The sequence below is a fragment of the Camelina sativa genome, chromosome 9 (genome assembly GCF_030686135.1).
Source record: "Camelina sativa cultivar CO46 ecotype springtype chromosome 9, ASM3068613v1".
NCBI lineage: Eukaryota > Viridiplantae > Streptophyta > Magnoliopsida > Brassicales > Brassicaceae > Camelina > Camelina sativa.
The window spans coordinates 4,307,211-4,325,519 of NC_141888.1; the positions used below are offsets into that span (position 1 = coordinate 4,307,211).

The window sequence follows — 18,309 nt, forward strand, 5'->3', positions numbered from 1 at the left end:
TTACAAGTTCTCAAAAATCTTGTTTCTAAGTTTTCGTTACCTCTTTCTTCTTCCACTCAAAAACAATTATCTTGTTCTGATTGTCTTCTTAATAAGAGTCACAAGCTCCCTTTCTCAATAAACACAATCGTTTCTACACAACCTCTTGAATATGTTTACACCAACGTTTGGTCCTCACCCATTACTTCTACAGAAAATTTCAAATATTACCTTGTCTTAGTCGATCACTTTACAAGATACACATGGCTATACCTTTTAAAACTCAAATCCCAAGTCAAAGATGTCTTCATTGCCTTTAAGGCTTTGGTCGAGAATCGTTTTCAAACGCGGATACGCACCTTATATTCTGATAATGGTGGAGAATTCATTGCTATGCGGTCGTTCCTGGCCTTACATGGTATCTCTCATTTCACAACGCCACCTCATACCCCTGAGCTCAATGGTCTCTCGGAGAGGAAACATAGACATATTGTAGGAACCGGCTTATCCATGCTCAGTCATGCCTCTGTTCCTCCAAGTTATTAGCCTTATGCGTTTGCCACGGCCGTGTACTTGATTAACCGTATGCCGACGGACGTGCTTGGTGGTGAGTCACCGTATCATAAGCTCTTTCGCACACAACCGAATTATCTCAAACTGAAGGTGTTTGGCTGTTTCTGCTATCCCTGGTTACGCCCGTATCGTCACAACAAACTCGAACCTCACTCAACTCCATGTGTTTTGTTAGGTTACTCTCTAACACAGAGTGCCTATTTATGTTTCAATCTTGTCAATGGCAGACTGTATACGTCTCGTCATGTTCAGTTTGTTGAAATGAGGTTCCCGTTTGCTGAGCTTCGTGTGCAGAACGTCGTCACTCAGCCACCGGTTCAATAGAATCATCCATTTCCTTACACTTAAAACGTAAAGAAATTAAACAACTTTAAATCCGACATTAATCTTTTTTTGTCTTTGCTGTTGAAGAGAGGGGAGTAATTTGACTAACACAAAACCAATACTATAACTAAATCAATGTATACACAACATACATAGTAATTAAAGGTTTCAGTTGTGAATCTAAGCTAAGTTGCTCCTACGTCTCTTCTTTTTCTTTATTGGCTAAAACAGAAAGTATTTTTCCTATGACCTAGACGCATAATGAAGCTCTTGTGGTGCAACACTTTTTAACAGCAACATGCACACAACACAAAGGAGAAACATTGAATCACCTTCGCTGCTTCAAAGGTGACTTTTTAGAACAATTCAATAATATCATCTTTTTCGATTCCTCTAATACTCACTCTTATTTTGATTTCTTAGTCTCCGACCTTTGGGATGGGTTAGTATTGTCTAACAGAAGAGAAAATTTGATTTAGAATTCAGAAATATTAAATAACCCAAAGCTAGCTCGTTTTGTCTTTTATCAATCAGTGAGAAGTTACGTTGAAGGCTAGAGAAAATATTGACAAACCTGAAGCAAAGAGATACAAAAAAGCAGGGCCTTTGGGATGGGTTAGCTTTTGTCGGTGCCACTTAATCTTGTCTTCGGTATCACGATTTGGTCTTCTCCTCTCCTATTCTTCTTCACGGATGGAGACGACACGACAAAACCTTCACTTACCAACAACGACAACAATGGCAAGCTCATAGAAGAGAAAATTTGATTTAGAAGCTCTGATGGCGTGAAATATATTAGAAGGAGATGGACTGGAAGAGAGAAAACCAAATAAGTTTTGGCTTCTTTTTTGTGTCTGTCGAGAATTGAGAGATGTTAGCTGTATTTATTCAAATATTTTGTTTGGATATGTATTAATTTTAATGATGCCAGAAGAAACTGAAAACCCGGAGAGAACTGAAACGTACAAGTTTTATTGTATTCATCGTTAAGCTGAAAATCTGATGTGTCATGTTCTTGGTAGATATTGCTATTACCCTTTCCGAAATTGTGTTGCATGCAAAATATTAGATGTACGGTCGAAATAGTTTCTTATATGAATCTGTGGTTGGTGTAATTTTAAAGCAAATCAATCCTTGAGGTAAAAAAAAGAAAAAGCATTCTTTCAGGAAAATAATGTAATCAAACACACGTCTCAACAGATTTTACAGTTTCTTGAAACGTATAGAGGTCTTCTGGCGATCCAAAAAAACCAAGGAACAAGAAAACCTTGGTCCATGAGCCTTACTTTTCATACAATATTTACATAACCAGCAAATCTTCATAGCTTAGTGTTTGGTGCATAACCAACAAATCGTATACAAAACAAAACATATAAGATTTGCATAATATATTTTATCAAAAACATCTTTAAAGTTTGGAGTTTGGTGCAATCACTGAACTCGAACTGGGACGAGCTTCAGAGGCACTTTCTTGACGACTGTAAGACTACCAGCTTCTTCCATATCGATGTCCTTATGTGTCATCCCATCAGGTACTCTCCAATCGAAGAAGTAAAGTAAGTTCAAGAGTCCCAATTCCACAGTCGCTATCGCCATTGCTATACCGGGACATATCCTTCTACCAGACCCAAACGGTAGGAGCTCGAAATGTTTCCCTTTATAATCAACAGGACTATCGATAAACCTCTCCGGGTTAAACTCTTCCGGGTTTGTCCAGTATTTTGGATCTCTTCCTATCGCCCAAGCGTTCACCAAGATCCGTCTCTTTGGAGGAATATCATATCCCTGAATCTTGATGTGAGCCATTGTTTCCCTTGGGAGCAGAAGAGGAGCTGCTGGGTGTAATCTGAATGTTTCCTTGATCACCATGTTCAAGAAAGGAACTTTGTCGACATCTTCGTCGGTGATTCTCTCCTTATCGTTTCCAAGACGGTCTCGGATCTCGCCTTGAACTTTCTTCATCACTTCCGGGTTTCTAGCAAGCTCCGTCATTGCCCATATCATGGTAATAGCTCCTGTGTCTATCCCTGCCATAAATATATTCTACCAAACACCCGGAGACGACTAAGTTACTTCTATCCAGATTCAGTTTCAATACCAATAAATAAGTTTTTTTTGTTTTTTTTCGTCTTACCGTGAGAATCCCCTTAATATGATCTATTGTGAGCTTCAAAGAATCATCTTCACCTTGTTTATGCATCACATCCAACATTAGATCGACGATATCTTTGTTATCTTCCGATCGGCCAGGTTTCAAATGATCATCAATCACATGTTGAAAAAAGGCATCGAGCTTGAAGAAGAAATCTTTTAACCTCTTGTGCTGCCCCGAAATCCAATCACCAATCCATCCAAGTCCGGCAATAGGAAAGGAATCAGAGAAAGTGAAACTAGCCTGAGCTTCTTCCCCTTCGAAAATGAGCTCTTCGATCTTTTCTTGATCGATAAACTCGCTCTCGTGGAAACTTTGTCCAAAAGCAACTCTAAACAGGATACTTGATGTTAGCCAGAAAAGGGATTTGCTCAAATCGACCGGAGATTGATCCACGGCTGATTCCGACACTTTCTTGACCAGAAAGTTACATTCTTCCTCTCTGATATATCCAAAAGACTTAACCTTTTTATAACTGAAAAACTCGCTCACCGTAAACTTTCGCCGCTCTCTCCACTCTCGGCCGTATGGTGAAGAGCCGATATCTTTAAAACCCCGAGAGATTAGCCTCCCCCCGAAAAGCTTAGGCCTGCTGCAAGAGTCTAGGTCATGAGTTCTAAGCACTTCTTCAGCTCCTTCTTTCGATGAGATAACAGTCACAGGGACAAACCCTAAGTGGAGAAGCATAACATGTCCGGTTCTTTGGGCGAGACGTTGAAGTGACCTGTGAGGCAAATCTCCAAGTTGATGTAAGTTTCCGATGATCGGTAACTTAGGAGGGCTTGGAGGAAGATTCCATTTAGAGCGTTTGATCTTCTTGCCGATAAGGATTAACGTAACGAAGGTGATGAGAAAAAGACAGAGCAAAGAGATTGCCATTTTTTTTTTTTTGTTTAAATTGATAATGCTCTGTTTTGGTATTATTAATAATAGTTCAAATCTTATCCTGGGGTCGTCACTGAAGAAGGAAGAGATAAGACATCACTCACACTGCGTACATTTTAATCATAGTAAAAAGTCTACTAGTCCTACATCTAGAAGACAAATTTGACTTGTGCAAATATGAATGGTTAGAAACATCTACGATACTTGCAATGTAAAGTAAATTAAAATAAGCAACTACAAAACAGACAAAAAACATAGACCATCAAGCACCACACAAATATCAAAACCTTAGACATAATTTTGGAAAGTGTTTAAACACTTTTCTTTTTTAACAAAATTCGATTCGTTTAGGTTTACAAGCTGAATCATATTTGAATATATTGAAAGGCTAGTTCTTTTATTTTTTTTTTCTTAGGTTGGAATATGGGGCCAAAAATTGCAGAGGAGCAGGATCCGAAGCGGTGGCTGCTGCAAGAATGGAATATTCCAAAGCATTCGTTTCTTCAAGAGTTTGAATTATTGTTTAAATTATCAAAATAAAGTATTTCTCTTTTTTATTATCAAAACAAAAATGTCTGTCCGTGCATTACCGCATGGGAAAATGAAAACTTGAAATGATTAACATTGTTAATTTCACATTTTGAGTGAAAATTTTATGATAATTTGTTAACTGTATAATATAAAAGTCATAAATAATGACTAAGATGAATTAACCAAATTAGTTACATAAAATATTTGTTGTATATATAAAAATAGAAAATCGATTCAGTGATAATAAGAGAATAATGTTAAAGATATATAAATCTAGGTTTACTGAATCATACTCAGATAATCAATTTTGAAAGATATTCACATAAAATAAAATTTAACTCATTGTTCTATCGAAATTTATAGAAAATAATAAGAGAATCAGGGAGAAAGAACTCATAGCTGCAACTGTAACCAACCATATTGACTAAAAAGATAAATGTATGAAAGTTAGAAATCACAATTAATTATCTAAATTAATACTTGAAAGAGATGATCAATACGGTTAGATGGAAAACGACACCAAAAAAAGTTAGAAGAATGAATCAATAAATAAAACAATCCAAATTTTTAACAAAGATGAGTGAATCAATGTTGATTAATTAATTGAAAGAAAATAATACTTAGAATTTTTAAATTTGGAGGTGTTAAACAATACTCAAAGAACAAAAACTCTTTTCAAGGTCCATAAATATATATATATATATATATTTATTTATTTATATATAAACAAAGAGGTGTGAAACAAAAATATGCGAAAACTAACAAATGTGAAAGAAAGACGTGTGAAACAAAAAGGTGTGAAATAAAAAGGTGCGAGTACGACGAAGAAACACAATTGTTGGATCAAAATATTGCAACTTTTAAGATCATTAACAAATCTAAACAGTTAGATGAGCTAATAAAAACAATCTCATCCGTTATATATAATTTGATCCCTAAAAGTGAGTTTGCTATAATATATAAACATATAAATCTATGATTTTATTTATTAACTTGTAAGTTTAAAAAATACTCAGAACAATAAATTTGAAACTTGTTTTTATATTCCATAAAAGTTTATATATAATAAACAATAAGGTGTAAAATATAAAGGTGTAAAACATAGAGGTGTGAAAAAAGGTGTAAAAATTAATATGTGCGATTTTTGAAAGAAAGACGTGTGAAACAAAAAGGTGTAAAATAAAAAGGTGCGAAAACTAACAAGTGCAAACATTGAAATCAAGGGGTATGACCAAGAAACACAATTGTTGGATCAAAACACTGCAACTTTATATAAACAAAGAGGTGTAAAACAAAAAGGTGTGAAAACTAACGGGTGCCTACATGGAAAGATGGGGGTGCGATGAAGAAACACAATTGTTGGATCGAGTCTTAGCAACTTTTGAGATCATTAACAAAGGGTGAGATCATTAATAATACTTAAATAACAAAAATTCTTTTCAAAATCCATAAAAATCTGTATATATATATAAACAAAAATGTGTGAAAACAAAGAGGTGTGAAAACAAAGAGGTGTGAAACAAAGCTGTAAAACAAATGTGTGAAACAAAAAAGTGTGAAAACTAACAAGTGCAACCATTGAAAGCTAGGGGTACGACGAAGAAACACAATTTTTGGATCAAAACATTGCAACTTTATATAAACAAATAGGTGTAACACAAAAGGGTGTGAAAACTAACGGGTGCCAACATAGAAAGCTGGGGGTGCAACGAAGAAGCACAATTGTTGGACATAAATTTTACAACTTTTGAGATCATTAACAAAGGGTGAGGTCATTAATAATACTCAAAGAACAAAAGCTCTTTTCAAAATCCATAAAAATCTATATCTATATTAAAACAAAGAGTGTGAAAACAAAGAGGTGTGTAACAAAAAGATGCAAAAACTAACAAGTGAAACCATTGAAAGCTAGGGGTACGACAAAGAAACATAATTGTTGGATCAAAATATTACAATTTTATATAAACAAAGAGGTGTAAAACAAAAGGGTGTGGAAACTAACGGGTGCCAACATGGAAAGATGGGGGTACAACGAAGAAACAAAATTGTTGGACCAAAACATTGCAACTTTTGAGATCATTAACAAAGGGTGATATCATTAATAATACTCAAAGAACAAACACTGTTTTCAAAGTCCATAAAAGTCTGTATATATATAAAAATTAAGAGTGTGAAACAAAAAGGTGTGAAACAAAAAGGTGCGAAAAGTAACAAGTGTAACCATTGAAAGCTAAGGGTACGACGAAGAAACACAATTGTTGGATTAAAACATTGCAACTTTATATAAACATAGAGGTCTAAAACAAAAGGGAGTGAAAACTAACAGATGCCAACATGGAAAGTTGGGAGTGAAACGAAGAAACACAATCGTTGGACTGAAACTTTGAAACTTTTGAGAGTATTAACAAAGGGTGAGATCATTAATAATACTCAAAGAACAAAAACTCTTTACAAAATCCATAAAATATGTATATATATAAACAAAGAGGTGTGAAATAAAAAGGTGTAAAGATTAATAGGTGCGATTTTAAAAGATATAAGTACGACAAAGAAACACGATTGTTAGAAAAAAAACTTGCAACCTTTGGGATCATTAATAATTCTAAACCGTTAGATGAGATAATAGAAACAGTCTCATCTGTTAAATTGAAGTTGACCCCCAAAATTCATAACATTCTACTTCAAAATTAAAACTATGAAAATTTAGATATTTGCATTTTTTTAACAAAAGAAATCTTAGAAGCAACTACTCATTGACACACTATTTTACACTTGCTACGTCGTAATACTAATTACGATGCATAGCATTATTTTACTCACGCTACGTTTTAAATGATAAAGAGAAAAATCATTTCAGACAGAACTTCCTAGAATTGTATATGTAAAAAAACTTCTCATCAAAAATCAAAACGAACAGGCCCAATATTTAAAAAATTACGCCCCTTTGTTACGCCCCTTTGTGCTATAGATATTGATATCACGTCCTTTTGTTAGTCTATTTAACTTGAAGAAATTAAATGTAAGTGCTATCTTGAGTAAATAATTAAATGTAATTGCTATCTTCTGTAAATTATCTAACCGACAACATAAAGACAAACAGAGCACTTAGGAAGAACCAAACTTTTCTTTAATCTATAATAATATATGAGAACAAACGGAGGAGGGAACAAAATAGTTTTTCGGAATGGACACTAACTTGTTAGTTCATAAAAATACATTGATATAGATATTGATGCAAGTTAATTTAAAAACACTCCAATTAAAAAATTATTTGTTTTATTTTTTACTTTTAAAAATACTCTGAAAACAATAAATTTGAAACTTTTTTTTGTGGTACATAAAAATGTATATATAATAAACAAAGAGGTGTAAAATATAAAGGTGTAAAATATAACCAAAGAGGTGTGAAACAAAAATATGCGAAAACTAACAAATGTGAACATTGAAAGCTGTGAGTACGACAAAGAAACACAATTGTTGGATCAAAATATTGCAACTTTTAAGATCATTAACAAATCTAAACAGTTAGATGAGCTAATAAAAACAATCTCAACCGTTATATTTAAATTGATCCCTAAAAGTGAGTTTGCTATAATATATAAACATATAAATCTATGATTTTATTTATTAACTTGTAAGTTTAAAAAATACTCAGAGCAATAAGTTTGAAACTTGTTTTTGTATTCCATAAAATTTTATATATAATAAAAAATGAGGTGTAAAATATAAAGGTGTAAAACATAGAGGTGTGAAAAAAAGGTGTACAAATTAATATGTGCGATTTTTGAAAGAGAGACATGTGAAACAAAAATGTGTGAAATAAAAAGGTGTGAAATAAAAAGGTGCGAAAACTAACAAGTGCAAACATTGAAATCAAGGGGTATGACCAAGAAACAAAATTGTTGGATCAAAACACTGCAACTTTATATAAACAAAAAGGTGTAAAACAAAAAGGTGTGAAAACTTACGGGTGCCTACATGGAAAGTTGGGGGTGCGATGAAGAAACACAATTGTTGGATCGAGTCTTTGCAACTTTTGAGATCATTAACAAAGGGTGAGATCATTAATAATACTTAAATAACAAAAATTCTTTTCAAAATCCATAAAAATCTGTATATATATAAAAAACAATATGTGAAAACAAAGAGGTGTGAAAACGAAGAGGTATGAAACAAAGCTGTGAAACAAAGGTGTGTAACAAAAATGTGTGAAAACTAACAAATGCGACCATTGAAAGCTAGGGATATGACGAAGAAACATAATTGTTGGATCAAAATATTGCAACTTTATATAAACAAAGAGGTGTAAAACAAAAGGGTGTGAAAACTAACGGGTGCCAACATAGAAAGCTGGGGGTGCCATGAAGAAGCACAATTGTTGGACATAAACTTCACAACTTTTGAGATCATTAACAAAGGGTGAGGTCATTAATCATACTCAAAGAACAAAATCTCTTTTCAAAATCCATAAAAATATGTATCTATATTAAAACAAAGAGTATGAAAACAAAGAGGTGTGAAATAGAAAGATGCTAAAACTAACAAGTGCAACCATTGAAAGCTAGGGGTACGACGAAGAAACACAATTGTTGGATTAAAACATTGCAATTTTATATAAACAAAGAGGTGTAAAACAAAAAGGTGTGAAAACTAACGGGTGCCAACATGGAAAGATGAGAGTGCAATGAAGAAACACAATTGTTGGACTAAAACTTTGCAACTTTTGAGATCATTAACAAAGGGTGAGATCATTAATAATACTCAAAGAACAAACACTGTTTTCAAAGTCCATAAAAAATTGTATACATATAAAAACTAAGAGTGTGAAAACAAAGAGGTGTGAAATAAAAAGGTGTGAAACAAAAAGGTGCGAAAACTAACAAATGCAACTATTGAAAACTAAGGGTACGACGAAGAAACACAATTGTTGGATCAAATCATTGCAACTTTATATAAACAAAGAGGTTTAAAACAAAAGGGTGTGAAAACTAACAGATGCCAACATGGAAAGTTGGGAGTGAAACGAAGAAACACAATCGTTGGACTGAAACTTTGAAACTTTTGAGAGTATTAACAAAGGGTGAGATCATTAATAATACTCAAAGAACAAAAACTCTTTACAAAATCCATAAAATATGTATATATATAAAACAAAGAGGTGTGAAACAAAAAAGGTGTAAAGATTAATAGGTGCGATTTTAAAAGATATAAGTACGACGAAGAAACACGATTGTTAGAATAAAACTTGCAACCTTTGGGATCATTAATAATTCTAAACCGTTAGATGAGATAATAGAAACAGTCTCATCTGTTAAATTAAAGTTGACCCCCAAAATTCATAACATTCTACTTCAAAATTAAAACTATGAAAATTTAGATATTTGCATTTTTTTAACAAAAGAAATCTTAGAAGCAACTACTCATTGACACACTGTTTTACACTTGCTACGTCGTAATACTAATTACGATGCATAGCATTATTTTACTCATGCTACGTTTTAAATGATAAAGAGAAAAATCATTTCAGACAGAACTTCCTAGAATTGTATATGTTAAAAAACTTCTCATCAAAAATCAAAACGAATAGGCCCAATATTTAAAAAATTACGCCCCTTTGTTACGCCCCTTTGTGCAATAGATATTGATATCACGTCCTTTTGTTAGTCTATTTAACTTGAAGAAATTAAATGTAAGTGCTATCTTGAGTAAATAATTAAATGTAAGTGCTATTTTGAGTAAATTATCTAACCGACAATATAAAGACAAACAGAGCACTTAGGAAGAACAAAACTTTTCGTTAATCTATAATAATATATTAAAACAAACAGAGGAGGGAACATGATCTAAGGTCAATTAAAACCTAATGTGTACTCCACCACGATCTAGTGGTATCGTTGTAACGCTTCAGGATCGAATCCACAGAGACCAAACAATTGAACTAAGTAATTATCAAGATCAAATATAGCTAAGACAAAAGAGGAAGTTTGTGAATAAAGTAATTAATCAAAAACGGAATGTAAATAAGTTGCTTTAAATCAAAAAGGAAATATTGGGCGCATGAAATCTTTGGGGATCTAGCGGTATCGTTGTAACGCTTCAGGATCGAATCCACAGAGACCAAACAATTGCACTAAGAAATTATCAAGATCAAATATAGCTAAGAAAAAAGAGGAAGTTTGTGAATAAAGTAATTAATCAAAAACAGAAAGTAAATAAGTTGCTTTAAATCAAAAAGGAAATATTGGGCGTAGGGAATCTATGGGGATATAATTTCGGACTAAGGTGGTTAGATGGGATGCATTAGACACAATTCTAGAACTCAAATCACGGTTGTAAAGCTAACCTACTTTCGCAGCGTTAACTATCTATGCAATGAATTCACTAAACCCTAAACCGTCGTTTGGACCTAGCAAACCAAGCAAGCAATAAAGGTTTAAGTTTGATCTGTTCACAAGGTGCCTCAACTTCAACTTTCGTTGGCTAAGGTCCACCTTGCTCACCTAAGTTCTTTTCCAGCAACTCAACAACACTTTTGGTGCCCCGATGAATTAAACCTAAGATCTTAATCTAGGTGATCAATCTAGCTTAAGCATTAAGAACAACAATAGATGAAGAACTCAATAGATCAATCCCCAAGTCTAACAACCTATGTTTAGAAAATCATAATTCCCCTTTGAAACCCGAAACCCAATAGATAAACTACTCAGACATGGAGAAACAGAAACAGCAAAGCAAAGATGAAGAAAACATAATTGAATTGCAAAAGAATAGAAAATAGGGTTTAGAAATCTTCTCCAAAGTGTCAAGAAGGATTAGAGATCTTCTCCCTTTGCTCTCAATACAAAATAGTCTCAGAAAATAATGCTTATGCCTCTGGAAGCCGTGCCTCTAACTTAAATATCAAAATAAAACCCTAAAAGTCGGTTTAAAACAAATAAGGAAAAGTTGCATCGGGGACGGGATTGGTCGATCTCAAAAGGATCAGTCGATCCGGAACGTTTTTCTGCTCTCACTCCATCTGCCTTCTAGCTCGATCAGTCTTCAACCAATTGGCTCCAGATGCATATTTTCACCCCCAAAACGCTCAGATTCCTTCCAAAATCACCTAGAACCTGTAAAGACTCACAAAGGACTAAAAGGACTCTAAAAGCACACTTGGACCTAGGAAAAGATTCAAAACAAACCAAAAAACTATAGTTAAAACCCTATAAAATGCAGACACATCAGAACAAAACCAATTTTTCGGAATGGACACTAACTTGTTACTTCATAAAAATACCTTGATATAGATATTGATGCAAGTTAATTTAAAAACACTTCAATAAAAAATTCTTTGTTTTATTTTTTACTATTAAAAATAATCTGAAAATAATAAATTTGAAACTTGTTTTTGTAGTCCATAAAAGTGTATATATAATAAACAAAGAGGTGTAAAACATAAATGTGTAAAATATAGAGGTGTAAAATATAGAGGTCTGAAACAAAAATGTGCAACAACAAAAAGGTGCATTTCTAAAAAGATGGGAGTACGACGAAGAGATGCAAAAGTAAAAAGGTGCAATAAAAGATGGAGGTACGACGACGAAGAGATGTAAAAATTCAAAGGTGCAATTTTTTAAAGGTGGGGGTGGACGAAGAGAAACGATTTTGAGGAAAAAAACTTGCAACTATTGGGATTATTAATAAGTTTCAACCGTTAGATGAAATAATAATCTCAGCCGTTTGATTAAAAATGATACAAAAAGTGGGTTTGCTTTATATATAGATTAGATGATCCGCACTTATCACATAATGAGTGTGGACATCGACTAACTCAATCACCTAATAAAGAACAAAATATGAGTTCGTGCAAACTACCTTTGCTAGTTTTTGTTTCACGTGAATTTTAAGGGAAAAATAGAAGACAAATTTTTCTAAAACTCTTTTCCATACTGACAAAATCTCAATGGATTCCTAAAACCACAACAGGGATAATTTGATTAAGCTAATAACCCATAGAATCCGGTTTATGAGAATGAGAGTCCGACCCGTTGGGTGGTCTCGACATATAAAATCATTGCATGTTAAATTTTAAATTCTTTTTGAAGGACTTGAAAATATTGAATGTTGGTAAGCGTTATTTCAGCGGGTCAGGCATATAGCTAAGGATTATATATGTTAAACACACATCCAAATTAATATTTTCCCGTTCTCTCTAATCAGAACTGAAAATGGCATTTGAAAATTAAACATAGTATTTTACTGAAAACAATATACATACTCTCATACATCAGAGAAGCTTACATGTTTGCCATTGGTGCAATTACTGAACTCGAACTGGGACAAGCTTGAGCGGTACTTTCTTGACGATTGTAAGAGTACCAGCTTCTTCTATACTGATGTCTTTATGTGTCATCCCATCAGGCAACTTCCAATCGAAGAAGTAAAGTAAGTTCAAGAGTCCCAATTCAACAGTGGCAATCCCCATTGGCATCCCGGGACATATCCTTCGACCAGACCCAAATGGCAAGAGCTCGTAGTGTTGTCCCCTATAATCCACAGAACTATCCATAAACCTCTCAGGGTTAAACTCTTCCGGGTTTTCCCAGAGTTTTGGGTCTCTTCCTATCGCCCCAACGTTGACCAAGATCCGCCTCTCGGGAGGAATATCATAGCCTTGAACTTTGATATGAGCCATTGTTTCCCTTGGGAGTATAAGAGGAGCTGCTGGGTGTAATCTGAATGTTTCTTTGATTACCATGTTCAAGAAAGGAACCTTATCGATATCTTCTTCAGTGATTTTGTCCTTGTTGTTGCCAAGTTGGTCTCGGATATGGCCTTGAACTTTCTTTAACAGTCTCGGGTTTCTAACTAGCTCTGTCATTGCCCATATCATGGTGATGGCCCCAGTGTCTATCCCTGCAAGAAATATATTCTACCAACAAACAAGAAAGTTAAGTTAAAAACTTAGATCCATTTTTTTATATGATAAATGTGTTTTAAAAGAAATCTAGATTTACCGCGAGAAACCCTTTGATATGATCTATTGTGAGTTTTAAGGAATCATCTTTGCCTTGTTTATGAATCACATCCAACATTGAATCGATGATATCTTCGTGATCCTTTGATCTCCCAGGATTCAAATGATCATCTATCACATGTTGGAACAGAGCATCGAGCTTGTAAAAAACATCGTTGAGCCTTTTGTGTTGTCCGGAAAACAAGTCCACGAGCCATCCAAGTCCGGCAACAGGGAAGAAATCGGAACAAGTGAAACTTGCTAGGGCAGTCTCAGCTTCGAACACAAGTTCTTCAATCTTGTCTTTATCGATAAACTCACTCTCGTGGAACCTTTGTCCAAAAGCAACTCTAAACAAGATACTTGCGGTTAGCCAGAAAAGGGATTTGCTCAAATCGACCGGAGATCGATCTACCGCGAATTCGGACAGTTGCTTGACCAGAAAGTTACATTCTTCCTCTCTGATATGCCTATAGGACTGAACCTTTTTCAAACAGAAAAGCTCACGTACCGCAAACTTACGCATCTCCTTCCACTCGTCACCGTATGGTGTAAAACCAATATCTTTAAAATCCCGCGAGATTAACCTTGTCCCGACAAGCTTAGGCCTGCTGCAACAGTCTAGGTCATGAGTTCTGAGCACTTCTTCAGCTCCTTCTCTCGATGAGATCACAGTTACAGGTACAAAGCCAAAGTGAAGAAGCATCACAGGTCCGTATCTTTCGGCTAGATGTTGAAGTGACCTGTGAGGCAATTCTCCAATCTGGTGTAAGTTTCCGATGACCGGAAACTTGGGAGGGCTTGGAGGAAGATTACATTTAAAGTGTTTAAGCTTTTTGACGAAAAAGATTAAAGAAACGATGGTAATGAGGCAGAAACAGAGGAAAGAGATCGCCATTTCTGTTTGGTAATACGATAAAGTGAAAATGATATTGCTCTGTTTGTGTTCTATTAATAGTTCCACACGGCAACTTGAGATGTAGAAAACTATCCATTCAATTTTCTTCATTAAAATACTGCAATAATTGGATCCAGTTGGCTAGTGGCTATTGGGTAAGTCTTTGTAGCAAATTGCAATTACTTTTACATATTATATTATTTATTTACTAAAGGTATAATATTTGAGTGAGGATAAGAATAACTAGAATGTAAACATTTTTAGTGTTTCTAGTGTATATATTTATCTTGAATTAATTAGAAAAAGTCATTTTTAATGGTATTTGTAGATTTCGCTATTTTACTTCAAATCTTTTAGATTTTCCATTTTAAAAGATCCAAAACGCTAATTTTACACATTATGTTGGGTCTGTGTTTGTTATTAAGTATCTATACTATTAAAAGGGAAGCATTTTTAATAAATAGACATAGGTTAAGAAATTATTACATGAAATGCCACTGAAAACAGAATAAGGATATATATAAATCATGTATCCAAACATATTGATATTTAATAGGAGTCAAACAGATTGATATTAGTGGTATTAGCTGAACTGAAATTAAAAGATATAACCCTAAAAAATCGGGTGCAATTAAGATGGGTTCTAAATCGGTTTCCAAATAGATCACAGTCTAATAATAAAAATTACCTAACATTTATGAAAATTAAATTTATTATCATAAAAATCGGACACTTAAATTCAGAATTATATATATGTAAACATATTTAACTTGGTAATATATCCCCCTTTTAATAAAAGGGAAGTACACAACTTAAGTTTTGTAGACTTTATAAAAAATATAAATGGTTATAAATGCATACTAATAGGTTATATATAAGATATACATTAACTCTGTACTCTTCATAAGATAACTCTTTATATAAGGATAATAAATAATAAATTCATAAATCGTGGAGTATATAGATAATAAATAATAAATCCATAAATCGTGGAGCAAATATATCATGAAGATCACAACATAGTTATTTCAAATGATCTTCTTTTTAATAAAAGAAAAGTACATAACATAGTTTATATTATTTATATTATAATATAAAATAAAGAGAAGTACACAATATATTTTATATTATAGTGATTAAATTATATTATTTAATTTAAAATTATAATCGCGGAGTTATTTCAAATGATCTCCTTTTTAATAAAAAGAAATACACAACATAGTTTTTGTAGACTTTATATTTTTAATTATTTATAAATGATTACAAATAGGTTATAGATAGGTTATAGATTAATTCATATATTAATGGTTACACCTAAATATTGGGTGCAACCTTAATTGGAGATATTCCAAATTGATAATTGATATATTAATGGTAATAAATAAAATCATGGATCTTTCAAACTGTATTTTTAGAAGATTTTAGTCATATATCAAGTTGTTTCCAAAGATCTTTAAACACAATATTAGAATTTTACTTTCCACAGATTTTATTGATAAACCATAACGTTCAATAAAAATTAGGACCATGCTAGAGCACAGATTGAATTTTGTTTTTATATTATAATTTTAAGACTTACAAACTCAAGCACGAGTAAATTTTTATAAACTCTAGCACGGAAGCTGCTGGACACACTCTAGCACGGATTAATAATTTTATATACTCTAACACGGGTTAAAATTAACAATATAAGACTACATAATACATTTACATTTCATGAATAATATTTACAATAAAAATTATTTGCATGAGTTGCATCCAAATAATATTATATACAATTACATATATAATATTTTAAAAATAATAAAATGTATTTCAACCCGTGCTGTAGCACGGGTCCAAATCTAGTTTAGATATATTTCTGGAAACAACAATTTATTATATAAGGAATTGAATTGGTCAAACCTAATTTGATATTATAAATGACGTGGTTAATTAAAGAAAGTAAATATAGAATTATCAGAAATGGAAATAGATAACATTAGATTTTCAAATTTCTTTAAAAACTTAACAATATTTTTTATGAAAATAAAACAATAATTAATAATAAGAAAATAAATAATGTAACAACTAAAAAAGGAGTATGCTCTTTTATATTGATTTCAAACTGATTAATAAGAAGAAAATATTTAAATTATAGGTAATATATATATATATATATATATATATATATATATCCAAACAATTTTATTTTAAAACTTATGAAAGTTTTTAATGTTCTTAAATAACAGAGCTACTAAATTTAAATTTTGTCTAAAATCTATTTTTACAAAATTATTATATTTAATTAAAATAAATAACGATTAATAGTATAAATTAAAATCTATAATAAAATTTCATCGATTATGGTGTGAATTAATTGAAGATAATTGAAGTAATTAGTTATTTTGAGTTATGAAACAAATATTCAAACAAAATATAGGCGATATGATGGCGAATTTTGTGGAAACTATCAACGAACAATTATGAAATTTAAGCAATATATTTGGCAAATAATATTTTAATAATAAATGAAAAATCATAGACAGATACTGAACTTTTTCTATACCATTTTTCTATGTATCACGAAATTTTTTGTTTAAGCCTAGAATATATTTTTTCATTTTTCAATTTTAATAGCACATAATTTTTTTGTTCTTTTTGCTAATTGAAAATCTAATTTGAGTTTTATATTCTTGATTTCAGCGTTCGAATAGAGCATGGAAATGGTTGTTTCTCCACCTTGTGTGTCACTGTTTCTTCAAACCAATGGTACTTTGATTTATTTATTCTTTAAATTTACTTAGTTTATTGACTTTGTAGATTTTATATCATGTTAAAGTTTGATCTTTCTTTTTTATGACACACCCTTGATTGAAAAATCATAAATATCGAGTTTTTATTAAATACTAATCAGGATATGGATAAGAGAAAGAAGAGCAGTTGGTAGAACATGGATCCTCAAATCAAGTAATCGAGCTAGATGGTATGAAGCATGACTACATCATTCTGGCTTTTTCATTTTGTTTAAAGGTTAGATTTTCAAATTTGTTTTAAAATTTAATCATATTTTTTTATGAAAATGAAACAATAATTAATAATAATAATATGACTAATGAAACAACTATAAAAGGAATATGCTCTTTTATATTGATTTCAAACTGATTAAAAAGAATATATTTAAATTATAGGTAATATATATATCCAAAAATTATTGTTATGAAAATATTTTATTGTTCTTAAATAATAGAGCTACTAAATTCTAATTTCGTCTAAAATCTATTTTTATTAAAAATATTATATTTAATTAAAATAAATAACGAATAATAGTATAATTTAAAATCTTTAATAAAATTTCATTAATTATGGTTTGAATTAATTGTAGTAAAGGTTATTTTTAATGTATCATTAATTTGTGTGTTTTGTTTTTGAAGATTTGTTTTTGAGGATGGCAAACTTTGGTTTGATATTTTGGACTTGGGAATTAAACACATTAAGAAATTTATTGTTTGGTATTTAAATTAGCTAATAATTAGGGTGTGTTTACGAAGAGTTTTAGTCAAGGAAAATGTTGGATCACACAAGAAACAAGTACAAAACCATTTTACCATGGAGTAGTACAATTAAGAGACTTTAATTGTGACGTGAAGACTATACTACTTGTGATTGATTTTATTGTGTTTAGACTTTTAAATGGGAAAACATGTAATCGTATTAAGGAGCAAGTGCATCCATCCACACATATTAAAATATTTGAAATAAACTTTTTGTATATCAATAATTTCATACCCAATATTTATGAAAATTATATTTAAGAAGTTTCCATAACCATTTCTATTAACAACAACATAACTATATGTTCAGAACCGTGCCATAGTTAGGAAAAAAAAGAAACATTCACTTAGGGCATCAAAATTTGGAGAAAATATTAGGAGCATATATTATTTAGACTTTAGTCCTAATAAACTTATGTTTATATGAGACTAAATG

The 18,309-nt window shown here is 31.9% G+C and overlaps 2 protein-coding genes and 1 long non-coding RNA gene across 3 annotated transcripts; all 3 read right to left on the minus strand.

Moving 5' to 3' along the window:
* Window positions 1–80: 80 nt before the first annotated feature.
* Window positions 81–1,748, minus strand: LOC147937705 (uncharacterized). The gene is made up of 2 exons (XR_015565501.1): window positions 1,451–1,748; window positions 81–895 (listed from the first exon to the last, which is right to left on the minus strand). It is a non-coding gene; the product is annotated as an uncharacterized LOC147937705 (long non-coding RNA).
* Window positions 1,749–2,175: 427 nt separating this feature from the next.
* Window positions 2,176–4,096, minus strand: LOC104710408 (cytochrome P450 71B17-like). Its single transcript, XM_010426988.3, has 2 exons — window positions 3,011–4,096; window positions 2,176–2,919 (listed from the first exon to the last, which is right to left on the minus strand). The coding sequence occupies exons 1-2, from the start codon at window positions 3,905–3,907 to the stop codon at window positions 2,308–2,310; spliced, it is 1,509 nt and encodes a 502-aa protein (XP_010425290.2). The 5' UTR covers window positions 3,908–4,096; the 3' UTR covers window positions 2,176–2,307.
* Window positions 4,097–12,660: 8,564 nt separating this feature from the next.
* On the minus strand, window positions 12,661–14,415 carry LOC104710409 (cytochrome P450 71B19). The gene is made up of 2 exons (XM_010426989.3): window positions 13,444–14,415; window positions 12,661–13,358 (listed from the first exon to the last, which is right to left on the minus strand). The coding sequence occupies exons 1-2, from the start codon at window positions 14,338–14,340 to the stop codon at window positions 12,747–12,749; spliced, it is 1,509 nt and encodes a 502-aa protein (XP_010425291.2). The 5' UTR covers window positions 14,341–14,415; the 3' UTR covers window positions 12,661–12,746.
* Window positions 14,416–18,309: the final 3,894 nt, after the last annotated feature.

Bases quoted from the DNA above. Each gene is read 5' to 3' on its own strand.
- LOC104710408 (XM_010426988.3), bottom strand. From the start codon at position 3,907: ATGGCAATCTCTTTGCTCTGTCTTTTTCTCATCACCTTCGTTACGTTA. The intron at 2,920-3,010 runs GTAAGACGAAAA...GGTGTTTGGTAG, and splicing joins ATATTAAGGGGATTCTCACG to AATATATTTATGGCAGGGAT.
- LOC104710409 (XM_010426989.3), bottom strand. From the start codon at position 14,340: ATGGCGATCTCTTTCCTCTGTTTCTGCCTCATTACCATCGTTTCTTTA. The intron at 13,359-13,443 runs GTAAATCTAGAT...GTTTGTTGGTAG, and splicing joins ATATCAAAGGGTTTCTCGCG to AATATATTTCTTGCAGGGAT.